The sequence below is a fragment of the Amblyraja radiata genome, chromosome 31 (genome assembly GCF_010909765.2).
Source record: "Amblyraja radiata isolate CabotCenter1 chromosome 31, sAmbRad1.1.pri, whole genome shotgun sequence".
Classification (NCBI taxonomy): domain Eukaryota; kingdom Metazoa; phylum Chordata; class Chondrichthyes; order Rajiformes; family Rajidae; genus Amblyraja; species Amblyraja radiata.
The window spans coordinates 29,310,147-29,330,983 of NC_045986.1; the positions used below are offsets into that span (position 1 = coordinate 29,310,147).

A 20,837-nucleotide genomic window follows, 5' to 3' on the forward strand; every position below is an offset into this window, starting at 1 on the left:
CGGTCTTGGTGGGCCGAAGGGCCTGTTTCAGCGCTGTATCTCTAAACTAAACTAAACGAACATGTACCATATGGTTTTGGTGCTGGAAAATAACGGATATGGTCCGTATTTTAGCAAAATGAATCACGGACGTAAGGGGCAACATAATGAGCACAGGAAAAAATGATGGTGATGGTAAATGAAAGAGTACTTGTAAGAATGATCCAATCTTTAAATTAGTTTAGTTTATTGTCACGTGTACCAAGGTACAGTCTTTTTGTGTAGGAAGTAACCACAGATGCTGGTTTACACCAAAGATAGACACAAAAGGCTGGAGTAACTCAGCGGTGACAGGCAGCATCTCTTAGAGAGAAGGAATGGGTGACGTTCAGGGTTGAGACCCTTCCTTTTCTCCAGAGATGCTGCCTGTCCTGCTGAGTTACGCCAGCATTTTGTATCTATCTTCAGTGAAAAGCTTTTGTTGTGTGCTGTCCAGTCAATGGAAAGATTATACATGATTACAATCAAACTGTCCACAAAGTCCAGGTACAGGATAAAGGGAATAACGTTTAGTGCATGATAGATGAGGAGCATGGTTCAAGTAAGTGATGCTGTTGTTGGAGTCGAGGTTTAAAATAGTGCAGCGTTGTAATGAATGATTGCAGATCCACGTCTATGACCAGTACGCAGAGAGTTGCCTGGTTTCTGCGCATCTTTTGCTCATTTCTAATTGTATAGGTTTAATTTAGTTTCGTTTATTTTCAATTCTAAGTTTGATGCTAAACCTTTTTTTTTCTCTGTTCCAGGTCTTGAACCCTTTCTACATTTTTCAGATTTTCAGTATTATACTTTGGGTCACTGAGGAGTATTATTACTATGCAGTGTGTATCCTGTTCATCTCCGTGATATCCATTGGTATATCCCTATACCAGACACGCAAGGTACATCATTGGGAGCGGGTAGCAGAGGCTGCCATTGTATGCAGGATCTGAAGCATGATTGCTGGAAATGAAATGAATTTGGTGACTTCATGTTTTTTTGAACGTGAAACAAAAAAGTTAGGTTATATTAGGAAATGGCATCTTGCGGCAGTCAAAGGGCAGTGTGGAAACAGGCCCTTCGGCCCAACTTGCCCATACCAACCAACATATCCCATCTTCACCAGTCCCACCTGCCTGCATTTCGCCCTTATCCCTCAAAACCTGCCCTGTCCATGTACCTGTCTAATTGCTTCTTAAACATTGCGATAGTCCCTGCCTCAACTACCTCCTCCTTGCATCTTGTAATAAATTTCCATCAACCTAAAATATTTCAATGGTCAGATTTAATTCTGTAGATTTAAGAAGAAAAGTTGTTTCTGTTGGAAAATTGGAATGGAGATAATGTTTGTAAATGTGACACTGATAATTATTTAAAAGTTTAATTGCTTGCTCTACCCTTTTAAATGTGATGAGGCAATCTGCTCTTCGATGTGTACAGCTCGGTGGTTTAACAGACGGATATCAAGAAAATAGCAATGATGTTTGACAGATTTTCCTATTGTAGATACAGAGATTCAGATACACAGCCCTTCGGTCCACCAAGTCCGCGTCAACCACCAATCTCCGTACAATCGCACTATTCTACACACACACGGGACAATTTACAATTTTACAAAGCCAATTAAACTACAAGCCTGTATGGCTTTGGCGTGTCCGAGAAAACCCACGCGGTCACGGGGGGGACGTACAAATTCCGTACAGACAGCACCTGTAGTCAGGATCGAACCCGGGTCTCTGGCGCTACAAGGCTGTAGCGATACCCCAGTATGATGGCAAATATTATTTTTAATTTAGTGCTATGCAAATGTCAATAAATAAATGAGATTGCTGACTTGGGAATGATTGGACATGAGACAGTAATTGAGTTAGCAGCTTTGGAGTTGGCCTCTGAAGTCCTTGCCCTTGGGGAAGTTGGAGTTAAGCTTCCCATCTGTCGTCTCCTACATCCTGTTCCATGAAATCAACAATTACTTTTTTTGTTAGCTATTTAATACACAGTCTAGCTATAATATGTTAAATACACAAGCTAAATGTTGTCAGTCATACTGATAATTGGACATGTATTCACCTACTACACCACCAAGCATTTTGCCATCGTTCACAAACACATACAGCACTCGCAATGAACGGAATGAAAAAAATAAACCACCACGAGCTTTTCATTCCCAACAAATGCTGTAAAAAGTTTAAAGTGCACATGTGCACACGGTGTTGTTGAGTGGAGAGTGCAGATGTCCAACTATAGAACAGAACAGCACAGAATAAGAACAGGTGCGTTACAGGCACTCGCCACCCTCTTTGGGGGGGGGGAAATATTTCCCCACACATCTCCTTTAAACATTGCCCCTCTCACCTTTAAGCTATGACTTTTAGATTCAAGAGATTCCAGATTCAAGAGGGTTTATTGTTATGTGTCCCAGATAGGACAATGAAATTCTTGCTTTGCTTCATATATATATGTGGGAGCAGCTATTCCTGAACCTGGATGTTGCAGATTTCAGGCTGCTTCAGAAATACTTTTAGTATTTCATTTTTCCATCCAGGGAAAAAGGTTCTGCCTACTCTCTCCGCCTGAGAATTTTATACGCCATGATAGCTATTATTTAATTTACTAATCAGGAGTGCGTTGAGCTTTAGTGATGAATATATTGTGTGTTGTATTTCATTGATGTGCTTATTAGACTGTGAAAGGGAAGATTTTTATGAGATAACACTGATTGTATCTTCTTTGTGCAGCAAAGTGTGACACTGCGGAATATGGTGAAGTTGACACTTAATGTACAGGTCCGTAGAGATACTGGAGGTAAGCGATTGATGCTTATATTGTTACGTACAAAAGTGGACCAATATATAGGTCGTTCTGCCATAATGCCTGTTTTATTGACTTGAATTTGATGTAATATGATAGATGAATAAGTGAGTCTCGACCCGAAACGTCACCCATTCCTTCTCCCCAGAGATGCTGCCTGTCTTGCGGAGTTACTCCAGCATTTTGAGTTTATCCTCGAAGCAAACACCATTGTCTCTTGAAAACACAAGTTGCCAGTCTCACCGTGGAACGGCGTTTAAGCGAGTTGCTTTGGAAACTGAATCGTGCAGCACGGAAACAGGCCCTTCAGCCCAACTTGTCCATGCTGACCAAGATGCCCCATCTAAGCTTGTACCTTTTGCCTACATTTGGCCCATATTCCTCCAAAACCTTTCCTATCCATGGTTTGGAAATAGATAAGCAATTGCTTCTTCTGATACTTGTGCAGCAATACTCTATTGAACAATATAATATACAGCCTTTAGTATCTTTAGCCTGCAATTACAAACATAAACTATGAAAAACACTGTTGAATTTTAAAACCTGCAGGAAAAATAACTTATTGCAAATCTGAAACTTCTAAGATATTCCTTAAACAATACTTCGTTGACGATTGTCTGTAATATTTGGCTTCAAGTCAATTTTACTTTGTTAACACTCCAGTGAAACATCTTGTGAATTATTTGTGAGCCACTGCCAACACAGGCGAGTTGCTGCTTTACAGCGCCGGAAACCCTGTCTGTACGGAGTTTGCACGTTCACCCTGTGACCACGTGGTATTTCTCTGGGTGTTCCGGTTTCTTCCCACATCCCAAAGGCGTGCAGATTTGTAGGTTACCTGGCTTCTGTAAATTGTCCCTAGTGTGTGAGAGATAAGATCTAGTGCACGGGTGATCATTGGTCGGCGGGGATTCAGTGGGCCAAAGGACCTGTTTCCATTTTGTATCTCTAAACCTAAAACTACATTTAAATGCAACTTGTTCAAGAAGGAACTGCAGCTGCTGGAAAATCGAAGGTACACAAAAAAGCTGGAGAAACTCAGCGGGTGCAGCAGCATCTATGGAGCGAAGGAAATAGGCAACGTTTCGGGCCGAAACCCAAAGGAAATAGGCAACGTTTCAGGTCGAAACCCGGAAGGGTTTCGGCCCGAAACGTTACCTATTTCCTTCGCTCCATAGATGCTGCTGCACCCGCTGAGTTTCTCCAGCTCTTTTGTGTACCTTTAAATGCAACTTGACTGGTTTTCCTGTCCTGCCTTGTGCAATGGCTTGGAGCACAAACTATTCCCCATTCCCCATTTAGTGTCTATACTTTATGGAAAGAAACTTGATCAACAATATGAAAAACTACGCAGAGGTTATTACTGTCCTTCTGAACAGAGTATATTTATTAATATTCATTTGGACTTGTATTTCTGCCTGTTAGTTTGCAATTTTATTAGAACTCGCTGATATTTAGTAGATTTGAAATGAGCCACTGCTCTCTGTATAAAGGTTTGCACAATCCCTTATAGCCTTGCAACAAGTTCATTTCTGTCCTTTCCTGCTAGCTTTTGCCTAAGGACCAAAGAAAGGAATTTGGGAATAAGCATGTTATGTATTTCTTATGATAACAGTAAGCTTAGCTCCATCTAGCACCATTTATCTTCACATTCTTTCCAAATTATCAATGTAATAACCTTGTGTTTTATATGTTTGGTTGTAAATCAAGCTAACTTTTGATGTATTGGCCATGTCCTTGAAGTTTGGTTTTTGCTTGTATTGCATTCTCCATTGCTAATGAGTTCATAAGATCATAAGTGATAGGAGCAGAATTAGGCCGTTCGGCCCATCAAGTCTCCTCCGCCATTGAATCATGGCTGATCTATCTCTCCCTCCCAACCCCATTCCCCTGCCTTCTCCCCATAACCTCTGACATCTGTACTAATCAAGAATCTATCTATCTCTGCCAAATGTGTCCACTGACTTGGCCCCCACAGCCGTCTGTGGCAAAGAATTCCACAGATTCACCACCCTCTGACTAAAGAAGGGTTCACTGGTCTTTTTTGTTACAGAAGTGGAAATGGTGAATTCTCAGCATCTGGTTCCTGGTGACTGCATAGTGATCGCTGAAGATGGAATTCAGGTTCCTTGTGATGCAGCACTTCTTACAGGAGAGTGTATGGTCAATGAGAGCATGCTGACAGGTGAGAGCCGAACATCGTCCCGTTCTTTCCCCCCCCCCTCCGGAGTCTCCTGTTCCCTTGGTGACACAGTGCCGGAGACCCGGGTTCGATCCCGACTACGGATGCTGTCTGTACGGAGTTTGTACGTTCTCCTCCTGGCTAACAATGATCTATTCTACATTTTCTTGATCCTCATCCCCGTTTTCACACCTTGCCTTCCCTTATCTCTATGTGTCTCCATCTCCCCTGACTCAGTCTGAAGAAGGATCTCAACCCGAAACGTCACCCATGCTTTCTATCCAGAGATGCTGCCTGTCCTGCTGAGTTACTCCGGCATTTTGGCATCTTCTCGTTGCTTCTGCCACCTATTAGTATAAGCAGTATTGATGAAATGAGGAACTGTGCGCTGCAGGAATATTTCAAAAAGGCATGCAACAAACTTTTATTACTGCTGTGTGATATTTTTCCAGGTGAGAGTGTACCGGTGATGAAGACGCCTCTACCTGATCAAGATGTGAACTATTCCTCTGAAGAACACAAACGGCACACCCTTTTCTGCGGCACCCAGGTTGTACAGTCAAAGAGCTACAGCGAGGAGCAACCCGTTTTGGCTGTGGTAGTGAGAACAGGTACTGACTGGACATGAGCGGGGTCCGATTAAAACCAGAATAAGAGTTTAGTGATGTTAATTGAGTAGAAATATAGAAAATAGGCGCAGGTGTAGAGGCCATTTGGCCCTTTGAGCCAGCACTGCCATTCAATATGATCATGGCTGATCATCCAAAATCTGTACCCCTTTCCTGCGTTCTCCCCATACCTGTGGCATTCTGTGCCTCGGAGGGCGGTTCTCTGGATACTTTCAAGGGAGAGCTAGATAGGGCTCTTAAAGATAGCGGAGTCAGGGTATATGGGGGGAAGGCAGGAATGGGGCACCCGCTGAGTTTATCCAGCATTTTTGTCTACCTTCGATTTTCCAGCATCTGCAGTTCCTTCTCAAACATGAAATTAAAGTGACGAGTGGAAAGGATTGGGGGATGTGCAAAGATTGGGGGGGGGGGGGGGGTGGAGGGGGAGGGGAGTCAGTCTACCCCATGACAGAAGGGGGAGGAGTTGTACAGTTTGATAGCCACAGGGAAGAAGGATCTCCTGTGGTGTTCTGTGCTGCATCTTGGTGGAACCAGTCTGTTGCTGAAGATGCTCCTCAGGTTGACCAGTGTGTGTCACGGAGGGGGTGAGGAGCTGTATTGTCCAGGATGTTCCGCAGTTTGGGGATATTTAGTAAACCAGGTTTGTCAGAGCACTCTGCTACAGTTGAGACAATTAATTCCTTGATTCCCTTTCTCTGCAGGCTTTTGCACGAGCAAAGGAGAACTGATCAGTTCCATTCTGTATCCCAAGCCTTTGGGATTTAAGTTCTACAAAGATGCTATGAAGTTCATTATCTTTCTGGGAGTTCTCGGTAGGTGTGTTGTTTATTACGTTGGGGATAGTTGTTGCCATTATGACACTTTACTTCCTTCTGTGACGACACACCTGGTATAGACACGCCCTTGCTAAATACCAGGTGGAGAGTGAAGGGCCACAGCGGTCTACTGCAGCCATAAGATGCTGAGAGTTTGACACAATAGTAGAGTGCCCAGCAGGTGAAGCAGCATTGCTGGAGAGAGCAACGGAGTCAACATTGCTGATCAGTGACCCTTCCTTCATCCGTTCTGTCATATTGACACCATTTCTGGGGGAAAGCTGCGGGAGGAACTCAGTGGGCCAGGCACCACCTGTGGAGAGGCTCTGCACCCTCTGTCATGTATCAGTACCTTCTCGACCCATCCCCGTCGCTCCCGCAGGCTGTATCGGGTCAGAGGATCAATTTTGTTCTGACATTGCCCTTGGCCCGACAACACTCCCAACGCCACACGGTGGCGCAGCGGTAGAGTTGCGGCCCCACCGCGCCAGAGACCCGGGTTCAATCCTAACTACGGGTGCTGCACGTGAGTTTGTGCGTTCTCCCCGTGACCTGCATGGGTTTTCTCCGGGTGCTCCGGTTTCCTCCCACGCTCCGAAGACGTACAGATAGACAATAAAAGCTGGAGTAACTCAGCGGGACAGGCAGCATCTCCGGAGAGAAGGAATGGGTGATGTTTCGGGTCGAGACCCTTTTTCAGACTTGGTCTTCAGTCTGAAAAAGGGTCTTGACCCAGAACACCACCCATTCCTTCTCTCCAGAGACGCCGCCTGTCCCGCTGAGTTACTCCAGCTTTTTGTGTCTATCTCCAGATTTATAGGTTAATTGGCTTCTGTAAATTGTCCCTCGAGTGTGCAGGATAGTCCTAGTGTACGGGGTGATCGCTGGCCGGCGTGGGCCGAAAGGTGAGCTTCCACGCTGCATCTGTAAACTAAACTAAACCTCAATTGGCAAAGTATTGGCATGAGTCAATGCCTTCAGGCAAACCAGCGAGAAACATAAAGTGCAGCAAGGAAGGAGACTCGACTCAATTACTGCGAGCCTGGGTGCCACACAGACCAGGACATGGGGTATAAAACTATCATTAGATTTCATTTAATACCACCTATTGAATTTTTTTTAACATTTGTTTTCACAGCTTTGATTGGAGACATATACAGCATAGTGATTCTAGAAAAACAGAAGGTAAGTGGTTTGAGACTTGTCCTTATTTAGTCTGGCAGGTCAGGTTGGGGGGAATTTCCCACCCCCCACGGGTACCATGTTAACCCCCTCTCCCCTGTGCCCACCTGAACTAGCATCCATTTCTCCCCTTCCATCTAGACTCTCTCCTCTGGCTTCACAAGTCACTTCCTGTCCTTATCTCACACCTTTTCGTCTTTTCATCTCTGGCCTTTGTCCAACCATCTGCTTATAAAACCAACCCCTCTCACCTATACCAACATCACTTGTCAGGATTTGGTGACCCGAACTGTCACCTATCCATGTTCTCCAGAGATGCTGCCTGACCCACTGAGTTACTCTTGCACATTCAATCTTTTTTTTGTAAACCAGCATCTGCACTTCCTGTTCAAAAGGGAACAGCAGATGCTGGAATATCGAAGGTACACAAAATCGCTGGGGAAACTCAGCGGGTGCAGCAGCATCTATGGAGCGAAGGAAATGGGTGACGTTTCGGGCATGGGCGACCCATGGGCGACCCTCCCACCCCCCATCAGTCTGAAGAAGGGTTTCGGCCCGAAACGTCGCCCATTTCCTTCGCTCCATAGATGCTGCTGCACCCGCTGAGTTTCCCCAGCAATTTTGTGTATCTGCACTTCCTGTGTCTTCAGTTCTCTTCAGACAGGTTCTGCCTCCTCTGTAGTTTCCTGTTCTGTCCTTGTTAATATGTGTGGATTTCCCTGTGATCATTTTCCTGGCATAATTCCTCCCCTGGCATGTGTAGGTGTCGGTGGGACGTGTGGTGACGCGTATCCTCGATCTGATCACCATCATAATTCCGCCCGCGCTACCCGCCGCGATGACTGTTGGCACCATCTACGCCCAAGACCGACTGAAAAAATACGGGATATTTTGTATCAGTCCTCCGCGCATCAACATTTGCGGCAAGCTGAAGCTCATCTGTTTTGATAAGGTGAGGTCCATTTACATTGACTCCATTTAACACCTCATAGATGTGAGCGTATGGACCTCGCAGGTGGGTGGGATCCATCTACACCTCGCGCTGCCTCGGCAAGGCCACCAGCATAATCAAGGACGAGTCGCACCCTGGCCAACTCCCTCTTCTCCCCACTCCCATCAGGCAAAAAGGTATAGAAATGTGAAAACGCACAAAAATATATAGCAATATGAAAATGCACACCTACAGATTCAGGGACAGTTTCTTCCCAGCTGTTATAAGGCAACTGAACCATCCTACCAACAACTAGAGAGCGGTCCTGAACTACCATCTACCTCATTGGATCGGACTTTATCTTGCGCTGAATGTTATTCAAGTTATTCCCTTTATCATGTATCTGTACATATTTGTAATCATGTGTTGTCTTTCCACTGACTGGTTAACACGCAACAGAAGCTTTCCACTGTACCTCGGTACACATGACAATAAACTAAACGAAACTAGGATGTACAAGAGAAAGTGATGCTAGATTGGATTTCTGGGCTATTGAATCATCACTAAGTGAATGAATGAAGACTTTATTGTCACATGTGACAAGTCACAGTGAAATTCTTTGATTTTCCATTCGCAAGGTATGTAAAGAGTGGCCACATAAAGGGCGTGACAAAGTTTCACCAGCCGTTCTCAAGTTATGATGTGTTTTTCTCAGACAGGAACACTAACAGAGGAAGGTCTGGACTATTGGGGAGTGGCACTGGCAACAGACAAGAACTTTGATCCGATTATCCACGACACCCAGCACCTCGGGAGCAGTCGGATGCTGCATGCCCTGGCCACGTGTCACAGCGTCACACTGCTCAACAACCAGCCGATCGGTGACCCACTGGACCTGAAGATGATCGAGTCAACTGGTTGGGTGAGTCAACTCTCAGACTAGTTTGTGTTGGAAGAAACTGCAGGTGCTGGTTTACACCGAAGGTAGACACAATGCTGGAGTAACTCAGCGGGACAGGCTGCATCTCCAGAGAGTAGGAATGGGTGACGATTCGGTCTTGTTTTTCCAGTGTAGTTTACAGATACAGCATGGAAACAGGGCCTTCCACGCCGACCATCGATCACCCTTATTCTGGTTCTATGTTATCTCACATTTGCATCCTACACACTAGGGGTGATTTACAGAAGCCAATTAACCTATGTCTCGGGTCGAGAACCTTCCTCTGACTGAGAGTCGGGGAAGAGAGAAACAAGAGATGTAAACGATGATATAGAGCGATCTAGAACAAATGAAGGTAGACAAAAATGCTGGAGAAACTCAGTGGGTGAGGCAGCATCTATGGAGCGAAGGAAAAAGGCAACCTTTCGGGTCGAGACCGAAACGTCACCTATTCCTTCGCTCCATAAATGCTGCCTCACCCGCTGAGTTCCTCCAGCATTTTTGTCTACCTAAGGATATAGATAAGGTGAACGGCCTCAGTCTTCTTTCCAAGGTAGGGAAGTCAAAAATTAGAAGGCATAGGCTTACGTTGCCTTTTTCCTTCGCTCCATAGATGCTGCTGCACCTGCTGAGTTTCTCCAGCATTTTTGTCTACCTTCGATTTTCCAGCACCTGCAGTTCCTTCTTAAACGATAGAACAAATGAATGAAAGATATGCAAAAAAAAAAGTAACGATGATAACGGAATATGTACTCTATTTTCAGACTCTGAATGATGAGATTACAAACTTGGACATAAGCAGAACGTTTGGAATGAAAGTTCTAGCTGTGATGAAGCCTCCACTGGTGGAAGAACAGCCTTATGGAAGTGTGAGCGTCCTGGTTTAGTGGGTGTGATACTGAGACAGAGTTGTCAGTATTACATTGTTACGTGTGAATCTGTTTTTTGAATTGGTCCTAAATGAAGCGTTCCATCAACCATGTCGGTGAGGAGTAACCAGAAATGTCCAGGTGGTAGAAACAAGGAACTGCAGGTGCTGGTTTACATTTTATTTTAAAAGCACTAAATGCTGGAGTATCTCAATGCTGAGTTGCTCCAGCTTTTTGTGTCTACGGTTTACACCAGCATCTGTAGTTCCTTCCTACACAATAAGGAGTTGCCTGTTGGTTGAAGCAGGAAAGACGAAGCACAACTATTTAACCAGATTCCGACAGTTCGCACCTTCGGAAAAGAATAAAGGAAGTAAAAAGTGGTCAATGTCACAAGTATAAAACCCTGTATCATCTGTGATGCAGTTTACCCTGTGTATAACACCCTGTAACCCTGTTCCTCTAGCAGTTTGTTCTAACACCTTGTGTCTATTTCTGTTATTATAGAGACTTACAGTGTGGAGTCGGGCCCTTCGGCCCAACTTGCCCACGCCAACCAACATGTCTGATCTACACTAGTCCCACCTGCCTATGTTTGGCCAATATCCCTCTCAACTATTCTATCCATGTACCTGTCCAACATTGTGAACATTGTGATAGCACCTACCTCAACTACCTCCCCCAGCAGCTCAGTTTTGCTTGGGATTCTGCTGCTGCAGAATAGTAGGGGTGATGACACGGTTGTCGTACTGAAGGATGGCTCCTGGGATGGAAGCGCAGTGTGTGGTGTTGCTTCCTCACTTTGTCAGCAATACCAGCTCAGTCCTGGCCACTTGTGCTGTCTGTGTGGAGTTCATCAGTTCTAAGAGCAGCATTGGGCAGTTCGGCCCATCAAGTCTACTCTGCCATTCAATCATGGTCTGATCTATCTTTCCCTCTCAACCCCAATTCCTGGCTTCTCTCCATAAACCCCTGACACCCATATTAACCAAGAATCTCTGCCTTAAAAATATCCATTGACTTGGCCTCCACAGCCGTCTGTGGCAAATGAATTCCACAGATTCACCACCCTCTGACTACAGAACTGCATGTTCTCCGCCGTGACCACATGGATTTCCCCTGGGGGCTCCAGTTTCCTCCACTCGTTCCAAAGTCATGGAAAATAGTTGACTTAGTCACTCTAAATTTCCCCCTTGTGTACAGTTGAGTTCTCGAATTGGGAGCAGTTGATGGGATCATAGTTGGAATAAAATGGAATGAGCTTGGGATCAGTTAAATGAATCTCTTTAGTTTAGTTTAGAGATACAACGTGCAAGCAGGTCCTTCGGCCCACCGAGTCCACACGGACCAGCAACACCACCCTACACACACCAGGGACAATTTTACAGTTATACATTTACCTGTACGTCTTTGGAGTGTGGGAGGAAACTGGAGCACCCGGAGAAAACCGACGCAGGTCACGGGGAGAAGGTCCAAACTCCGTACATACAGCACCCATGGTCAGGATCGACCCCAAGTCTCTGGCGCTGTGAGGCAGCAACTCCACCACTGTGCCGCGTTTGCCTGCACTTGATCCATTGCCAGCATATCCGTGTACTGATCTGTCCTTTCTCTCATCTCCAGAAACAAGAGACGATTTTGGGGATTATTCGCCATTTTCCATTTGCCTCAACATTACAGAGAATGAGTGTGATCACAAAGAAGCCAGATGATTCACCATTTGAGGTGTACTTGAAAGGGGCACCGGAGATGGTGGCCAGTCTCTGTTTAAAGGAAACAGGTAACTAATACTGATGACCTTACGCCTCGCACTATCTCTGATTGTTGGTATAATAGTTTTTGAATATTTAATTTATTACATTTAGAATAAATATATAGTTTGGCATATTCTTGATTAGTACAGGTGTCAGGCATTATGGGGAGAAGGCAGGAGAATGGGGTTGAGGGGGAAAGATAATCAGCCATGATTGAATGGCAGAGTAGACTTGATGGGCCGAATGGCCTATTTCTGCTCTTAGAACTTATGAACTTATAAAGCTTTGCTTTTCACTCTTAATAGTTGGATGTTAAAAGTTTACCAAAGACAATTCGGGTTTCGGCCCGAAACGTCGCCTATTTCCTTCGCTCCAGAGATGCGGCTGCACCGGCTGAGTTTCTCCAGCATTTTTGTCTACATATACATATTTGTATGTCTGAAGAAGGGTCTCGACCCGAAACGCCACCCATTCCTTCCCTCCAGCTATGCTGCCGGCCCCGCTGAGTTACTCCGGCATTTTGTGTCTTATCTACATATTTTTCTGATCTGCAATTCCTTCTTATACATATTTTTCTTTCCAGTTCCTGCAGATTTTTTAGAAGTATTAAGGTACTATGCCAAAGATGGGTATAGAATTCTGGGACTTGCACACAAGACACTAAATCAAGACATTACCTTTGAGGCAGTGCACATGTTGGAGAGGTACGTAGCTGCTATTCAAATTAGTGCTTCTTTGATTTTAATTGTTTGTTTTAAGTGTAAAGATCCAATTGGAAAAAAAAAACTTGCTCATCCATTTATTGGCCATGGACACTATATTCATTAATTAAGTTAACGCTTGTGCAATCTTCTTCTCTCTGTTAATTAATTCAAGCTCTGTTATTAATTAGTCTTGGAATTTGATGCTTGGCTTTCCTTTGTTTTCAGTTCATTAAAACAGGGCGGTTCTGTGGCGCAGTCATGACAGCACCAGACACCTGTCTGTACAGGGTTTGTACATTCTCCTGTGACCACGTGGGTTTTCTCCGGGTGTTAAGGTTTCCTCCCACATTCCAAAGACGTGCAGGTTTGTAGGCGAATTGGCTTCTGGAAATTGTCCCGACTGTGTGGGATTGAACTAGTGTACGTACGGGTGATCGCTGCTGGTCGGCCGAAAGGCCTGTTTCCACGCTGTATCTCAAAACTCAACTAACGATACACAAACGATGGCAAGAAAAAAAAAAGTTTGTTCCAAAATCAGAAAATTCTGGAGACGGTCAGGCAGCATCTGCGGAAAAGGCAACTGCATTAATGTCTCAGATCACAGACCCATTGGCAGAACTGGGAAAGAGAAAAGATGCAGGCTCATTTTATGTCACAGAGAAGGCAAAGAAAGGACGGATAGGATAAAGGGAACATTTCTGATAATGCGAATCCAAGGTTTTGATTGAAAGATACAGCATGGAAACAGGCCCTTCAGCCCGGCGAGTCCATACCGACCGTCGATCACCTATTCACACTAGTTCCATGTTATCCCACTCTTGCATCCACTCCCTACACACTAGGAAAGCAGAGTACCCGGAGGAAGCCCATGTGGTCACAGGGAGAAAGTGCAAACTCCACACAAACAGCACCCGAGGTCAGAATTGAACCCAGGTCTCTGGTGCTGTTAGGAAGTGGCACTACACTGTGCTAAATGGATGCACTGTAACTGAAGTCAGCTGTTGATGACTCGGTGGTAAATTGAATTGAATAAATTTTATTAGCCAAGTGTGTATCCACACAAGGAATTTGCCTTGGTGCAAGTAACAACACGATATACAGTAGACAATTAAAAATCAAACATTATAATTTAAACATGTGAAGAATGAAATAAAATACCAGAGCAAAAGGAGGCTCCAGACTTTTGGTAATTGAGTAGAGCTACTGCTCGTGGAAAGATGCTGAGTTTATGTCTGGCTGTGGTGGCTTTGACAGTCCGGAGTCGCCTTCCAGAGGGAAGTGCTTCAAAGAGTTTGTGGCCAGGGTGAGAGGGGTCAGAGATGATCTTACCCGCTCGCTTCCTGGCCCTTGCAGTGTACAGTCGTCGATTGGAGGGGGGGGGAGGGAAGGTTGCAGCCAACAACGTTCTCGGCTGATCGAACGATTCGCTGCAGCCTCCGGATGTCGTGCTTGGCGGCTGAGCCAAACTAGACCATGATGGAGAAGGTGAGGACAGACTCTATGATGGCTGTATAAAACAGGACCATCATTGCCTGTGGACTGACTTTTCTCTTTCCCAGTTCTGATAAAAAGTTAACCCTTTACGCAGGTGCTGCCTGACTCAGTGTTTCCAAAACGTTCTGGTTTTATTTCAGATTTCCAGCATCTAAAGTGTTTAATTTTCCAGTTGTCTGCTCTACTTTGAGCACTAAAATACATGTTTGGCAGGTAATATGTAACACTTGGGGCAGGTGGTGTTATCTACATTTGCCGCACTTCGAGCGCAGCGTTTGATTCCTCATTAAAGACCGCGCTGCCAATGAAACGGTCGGTGTGTTTTTCTCCGGACAGGAATTCCGTGGAGAGCGAGTTGACATTCCTGGGATTCCTGATCATGAAGAATATTTTAAAACCGGAAACAAAACCCGTCATTGACAACCTGATCCGAGCCAATTTCCGAACTGTAATGGTGACAGGTAGGAGGCATCTGTTACTCCGATCATAAGATCAGAATTAGGCCATTCGGCCCATCGTCTACTACGCCATTCAATCATGACTGATCTATCTCTCCCTCCAAACCCCATTCTCCTGCCTTCTCCCCATAACCCCCGACACGCGTACGACAGAGTACAGGAGTGCGAATGGTTTGTTTATATATTGTTGCGTGTGCCGAGGTACAGCGAAAAGCTTTTGTTGCGTGCTAAAGAGAACACATGATTACAATTGAGCCATTCACAGTGTACAGATACATGATAAGGGAGTAACGTTCAGTGCAAGGTAAAGTCTGATCAAAGATAGTCTGAGGGTCACCGATGAGGTAAATAGTTTAGGACTGCACTTAGATGTGGTGCAACGAGTTATATCAAGATGCTCTATCTTGGCCGGAGATGGAGTATCTTGGTACACCACTCCCTTGGCTGAGCGGTTGTACTGTCCTGATCGATGAACATTGATGATAGACTGCCCTCTCTTGGGGTCTGTTGGAAGTGCTTCATCCACATGATGTTTAAAATCTGAATGTGGAATCTTGCATTAAACGTTATTCACATTTCTCCCTGTACTCTGTGGACGGCTCGATTGTAATCGTGTGTTGTCTTTCTGCTGACTGGTTAGAACACAATAAAAGCTTTTCACTGTAGCTCGGCACACGTGACAATAAACCAAACTCAAACTCTAAGATATTTTCAGTTCTTGTTTCCTGAGCCTTCATGAATAGTTTATTTCAACATTTCCATCAGGGCCACTGTTCCACATGAGGCAACGACCCCTTTGATAGAAGAAAAATCCTTGCTTCCAGTGTTTTCATTTTAATAGTTACAGCAAGCCGTAGCTGTGAGGATCTTTCTAGTTTCTCTGGAATCAGAATGTTATGGTGAGAGTACTTTGTTGCTGAATCCCTTCAGTGCTATGACTAAGTAAGTAATCAGAAGTGGCTTTTGTTAACTAGGCAGGAGGTGGTGTCCCGATGGCTTACGAGCTTCAAGACCTGACAACAAAAATTAAACAGGCTAATCAGAAAGACGGCTCCTGATCCAAAACGCCGTCTGCCCATCGCCACCACAGACGCTGCTTGACCCACTGCATTCCTCCAGCACTTTGAGCTGTGGCTCAAGATTCCAGCATGTGCAGTCTCTTGTGTCCTCAGGCTAAACAAATGCTCTTTCTTGCAGGAGATAACATGCTGACCGCTCTGAATGTTGCCAGGAATTGTGGAATGGTGGGTTGGACGGACAAAGTGATCTTTGCCAATGCGTCCCCACCCTTGGCTGACAAACCTGCCTGTGTGAAATTCCTGCCTTCAGACCCAGCACCAGATTTGAATGGGACCGAGGTAAGTAATTGTTTAGTATAGAGGTTCAGCGCGGAAACAGGGCCCTTGGGCCCACCCAGTCCGCCTCGACCTAACACTATCCTACACACGCAAGGGGCAATTTACAATTATACCAAACCAATTAACCTACAAACCTGTAGGTCTCTGGCATGTGGGAACCAGAGAAAATCCATGCGGTCACAGGGAGAAAGAACAAACTCCGTACAGACGGCACCCGTAGTCAGAATCGAACCCGGGTCTCTGGCGCCAAGAGACGGTAACTGTACCACTACGCCACCGTTAGCATAGGGGCTGGTGGGGGAAGTGTGATAGACTCTGAAACTAGTGCTATGTGTGTATCTGTACCTTGCTTACAGTTCAAATGTCCTCATGTGTTTTCATCTCATCGTTTATTGTCGCAGCTGCAGCCACAGCCAGAGAACCACACTTCGGAACAGTCGTACTATCACTTTGCACTGAATGGAAAATCGTTTGCAGTGATTTACGACTATTTTCCAGATCTGCTAGAAAAAGTGAGATTTCAGATCTGATCTTGACTATTTATTAACTGGGAAATCGAGGTTGAATAATTGTGTGCCTTACTTTGGTCTCAAATATTCCGGAATTCTTTCAGAAATGGAGCATAAAGTACTAGGGGAAGGGTTGTGGAAGGGAGTTAGTGTTGTGGGCACCGACCTTTGTAATAATGAAGAGGTTAGTATTGGTTTAAATGCGGGTGGCTGGATGATACAGGACTTGTTTGATATTAGTTCAGTTCAGTTCGGTTTAGTTTATTGCCACGTGTGCCGAGGTAGGATGGAAAGCTTTAGTTGCGTGCTAACCAGTCAGCGGAAAGACAATAAATGATTACAATCGATCCGTTTACAGTGCACAGATACATGATGAGGAAATAACGTTTAGGGCAAGGTAAAGCCTGTTAATGGAAACAGTTATTTTTACTAAGGCAGGTAGTGTCAAGAGCTCTGATTCATCTTCTATACCTCATTATTAGACAGTCTGTGTGGAACTGCAATATTCATTGGGAATGGGAACGGCCCCATTCTAAGGGGTAGGAAGGAACTGCAGATGCTGGTTTAAACTGAAGATAGACACAAAATGCTGGAGTTACTCAGCTGGACAGGCAGCATCTCTGGAGAGAAGGAATGGGTGATGTTTCAGGTCGAGAACCCTCTGTAGAAACATCTCCCATTCCTCCTCTCCAGAGATGCTGCCTGTCCCGCTGAGTTACTCCGGCATTTGTGTCTAATTCCAATTCTAAGGAGTACGAGTACATATATATAGTGGGTCAAGTCAAGTCAAGTTTATTCGTCACATACAGATACGAGATGTGCAGTGAAATGAAAAGTGGCAATGCTCGCGGGTCTCAGGGTCTTTAAAACCAACAGCAAATGAATGAGGCCATCATTCTAATCCACCTCATTTTCTAATTGCCTCTTCTCAGATCCTGCTTCGGGGCACTGTTTATGCTCGGATGGCTCCCAATCAAAAGACTCAACTGGTGGAGAGTTTGCAGAAATTGGAGTAGGTTGATATTTTTTATAATTTAATGTAGTCATAGAGAGGTACAGCACGGAAACAGGCCGTTCGGGCATCCACACTGGCCATCAACCACCCATTTACACTCATTCTACACTAATGCAATGTTAATCACATTGTTATCGATTCAAGCACTGACCTGCGCACAAGGGGCAATTTACCCAATTAACCCACACGTCTTTGAGATGTGGGGGGCGGGAGAGAGGACTGGGGCACCCGGAGGAAACACACTTGGCCACGAGGAGAATGCGCAAACTCCCCACAGACAGCACCCGAGGTCATGATTGATCCCGTGCCCCTGGTGCTGAGTGACAAAGGCCCTACAAGCTGTGCCCCTAGGCTGAAAATATATTGGATTAATTGGCCTTAGGATGTTGTGGTACTTATTTACACTAGAAGTGCATGTGTATATCACATCTGTGACACAGAAAACATTGGCTGTAATTTGTACCAGGAACTTTGTCAATGGTGACGTTTCTCAAACATCAACATTCAAGGGGCAACGTTTAAATCCTGTACCCATTTTTTTTTCTTTTTGAATTTGTTGGAAGCAGTAATTTAGTTTAGAGATACAGCGTGGAACCAGGCCCTTTGGCCCACCACGCGATCCCCGCACACTAACACTATCCTACGCACACAATTTATAGTTATACCGAAGCCAATTAACCTACAAACCAGTACGCGTGTGGAGTATGTTGGGGAAAGCGGAGATCCCGGAGAAAACCCACGCAGGTCACGTGGAGAACGTACAAACTCCGTACAAACAGCACCTGTAGACAGGATGGAACCCGGGTCTCCGGCGCTGTGAGGCAGCAACTCTACCGCTGCGTCACCGTGCCGACCCGGTATGTCGGTGAAGCCACAGGTCGGTTTGTAACGTTGACCCTTTCTTCAGGTACACTGTAGGGATGTGCGGAGATGGAGCCAATGACTGTGGGGCTTTGAAAGCTGCAGACGCTGGGATCTCGCTCTCGGACTCCGAGGCCTCGGTGGCATCCCCCTTCACCTCTAAAATAGACAACATTGAGTGTGTGCCCATGGTCATTCGGTGAGTTCCTGGACAACTTATTGTGATGGAAGGTTTATGGGGTATTGGAAATGTCACCAAATTCCCAAGATGCCTCAACAGACAAAACCTGGAGCTAGCTCCATGTCAGCTAGGTACCGTTAATTATTTTATACTGTACTAAAGTTGTCTGTCAGACCTGTGCACTTTCTATATTGCTGACATTAACAACAGTGTGTGTTTTTTCACTTTGGGTCATTTTCTGTCTCACTATTAATTTTGGCCTTTCAGTTCTCGTATATAACACATTCCTCGTTTTTTGTAGGGAAGGTCGAGCCTCTCTTATCACCTCCTTTGGAGTTTTCAAATACATGGCCATGTACAGCATGATCCAGTTTGTCTCGGTGCTAATATTGTACACGGTAAGTTCTTACATTTAGCGGATGTACCATTCTAGCAGCCATTTTAGACTCAATCCTTTAGTCCAGCCTTTTCCTGATGCAGGCAGATTGGCTACAGCAACACTTATCACAAAATTACTTGATGCAGAATAGTTGGGAGAATGTTCCCTAGATCTGTCTGATCCTAACCATTATATTGTGAGAAAATGGAGTGACTTACCAAAACTTACCGAATAATGAAGGGCCTCGGTAGAGTGAATGCGGAGAGGATGTTTCCACTAGTGGGAGAGTCTGGGACAAGATAGAAACATAGAAAATAGGTGCAGGAGTAGGCCATTCGGCCCTTCGAGCCTGCACCGCCATTCAATATGATCATGGCTGATCATCCAACTCAGTATCCTGTACCTGCCATACCCCCTGATCCCTTTAGCCACAAGGACCACATCTAACTCCCTCTTAAATATAGCCAATGAACTGTGGCCTCAACTACCTTCTGTGGCAGAGAATTCCAGAGATTCACCACTCTCTGTGTGAAAAATGTTTTCCTCATCTCGGTCCTAAAAGATTTCCCCCTTATCCTTAAACTGTGACCCCTTGTTCTGGAATAAAAGGACGTACCTTTAGATAAGAGATGCGGAGGAATTTCTTTAGCCAGAGGGTGGTGAATTTGTGGAATGCATTGCAACAGAAGGTTGTGGAGGCCAAGTCAATGGGTATTTTTAAGGCGGAGATTGACAGATTCTTGATTTCAGGGGTGAGGGGTTATGGGGAAAAGGCAGGAGAATGGGGTTGAGAGGAATAGATCAGCCATGATTGAATGGCGAAGTAGACTTGATGGGCCAAATGGCCTAATTCTGCCCATAGAACTTGTGAACCATTGCACTGTCAGGCCAGGGTATGTAGTAATGTGAAGGACTGCAAAATAGGTTGTTTGCAGTAAGATCCAGTTCCCATCTCCTTTAAAGACACCGTACACGTACTCCTTTAAAGACTTCCTATACGTACCAGGACACTTACTGTTATTCTTTATTGTTTTGTTAAGAAAAAGTTCAGTTTAGTTTGTCCCGCAGCCTCCGGTCTCAATTATACTTATTAGATGTTCATTAGTCCAGTGACTTCATTGTTCTGAAATGTTTTGTTATATTTGGTGCAGATCAACTCAAACTTGGGAGACTGGCAGTACCTGTACTTTGACCTTGTCATCACTACAACTGTGGCCATACTCATGGGTCGAACAGGTCCTGCAAAAGCGCTTGTGGCACAGCGGCCTGTGGGGAGTCTGATTAACATTACCATCTTGGGCAGCCTGCTGCTGCAGACCGTGCTAGTCATCCTGATTCAGGTCCTGACTTACACCGTCACTGCCACACAGAGCTGGTAAGCATGTGGCCATTTTCACCGAGTTGTGCAACTACCCACGGGATGAAAGGAAGTAGTTACATATTAAAGCAATCCACAAACCACCTGAATCTTTCAAAATTCGAGTTCTGTGCGGTCTTATGTAATTATTCTTGGCATATTGGTCGGGAAAGGTTAGACATTTGCTACCCTATGTAGATACATCGCAGAAACACGCCCTTGGGCCCACTGAGTCCGTGCCGACCGGCGATTACCCTGTACACTCACAGTATCCTACACACTTGCGTCAATATACAATTTTACCGAAACCAATGAACCTATAAACTTGCAAATCCGTACAGACAGCACCGTAGTCAGGATCCAACCCAGGTCTCTGGCGCTGTAAGGCAG

The 20,837-nt window shown here is 45.1% G+C and overlaps 1 protein-coding gene across 1 annotated transcript in view; it reads left to right on the plus strand.

Annotated features, from left to right (window-relative positions):
- atp13a2 (ATPase cation transporting 13A2) overlaps window positions 1-20,837 on the plus strand; it is a 54,709-nt gene that overhangs the window by 29,593 nt on the left and 4,279 nt on the right. Inside the window, exons 9-26 of the mRNA XM_033048389.1 lie at window positions 786-920; window positions 2,757-2,823; window positions 4,883-5,014; window positions 5,464-5,622; window positions 6,342-6,452; window positions 7,594-7,640; window positions 8,401-8,589; window positions 9,284-9,490; window positions 10,273-10,377; window positions 12,001-12,157; window positions 12,715-12,835; window positions 14,666-14,790; window positions 15,985-16,145; window positions 16,547-16,657; window positions 17,587-17,666; window positions 18,577-18,729; window positions 19,013-19,109; window positions 20,242-20,465. Coding sequence (XP_032904280.1) covers window positions 786-920; window positions 2,757-2,823; window positions 4,883-5,014; window positions 5,464-5,622; window positions 6,342-6,452; window positions 7,594-7,640; window positions 8,401-8,589; window positions 9,284-9,490; window positions 10,273-10,377; window positions 12,001-12,157; window positions 12,715-12,835; window positions 14,666-14,790; window positions 15,985-16,145; window positions 16,547-16,657; window positions 17,587-17,666; window positions 18,577-18,729; window positions 19,013-19,109; window positions 20,242-20,465 — 2,381 coding nt within the window. The remainder of the gene's footprint in view (window positions 1-785; window positions 921-2,756; window positions 2,824-4,882; window positions 5,015-5,463; window positions 5,623-6,341; window positions 6,453-7,593; window positions 7,641-8,400; window positions 8,590-9,283; window positions 9,491-10,272; window positions 10,378-12,000; window positions 12,158-12,714; window positions 12,836-14,665; window positions 14,791-15,984; window positions 16,146-16,546; window positions 16,658-17,586; window positions 17,667-18,576; window positions 18,730-19,012; window positions 19,110-20,241; window positions 20,466-20,837) is intronic.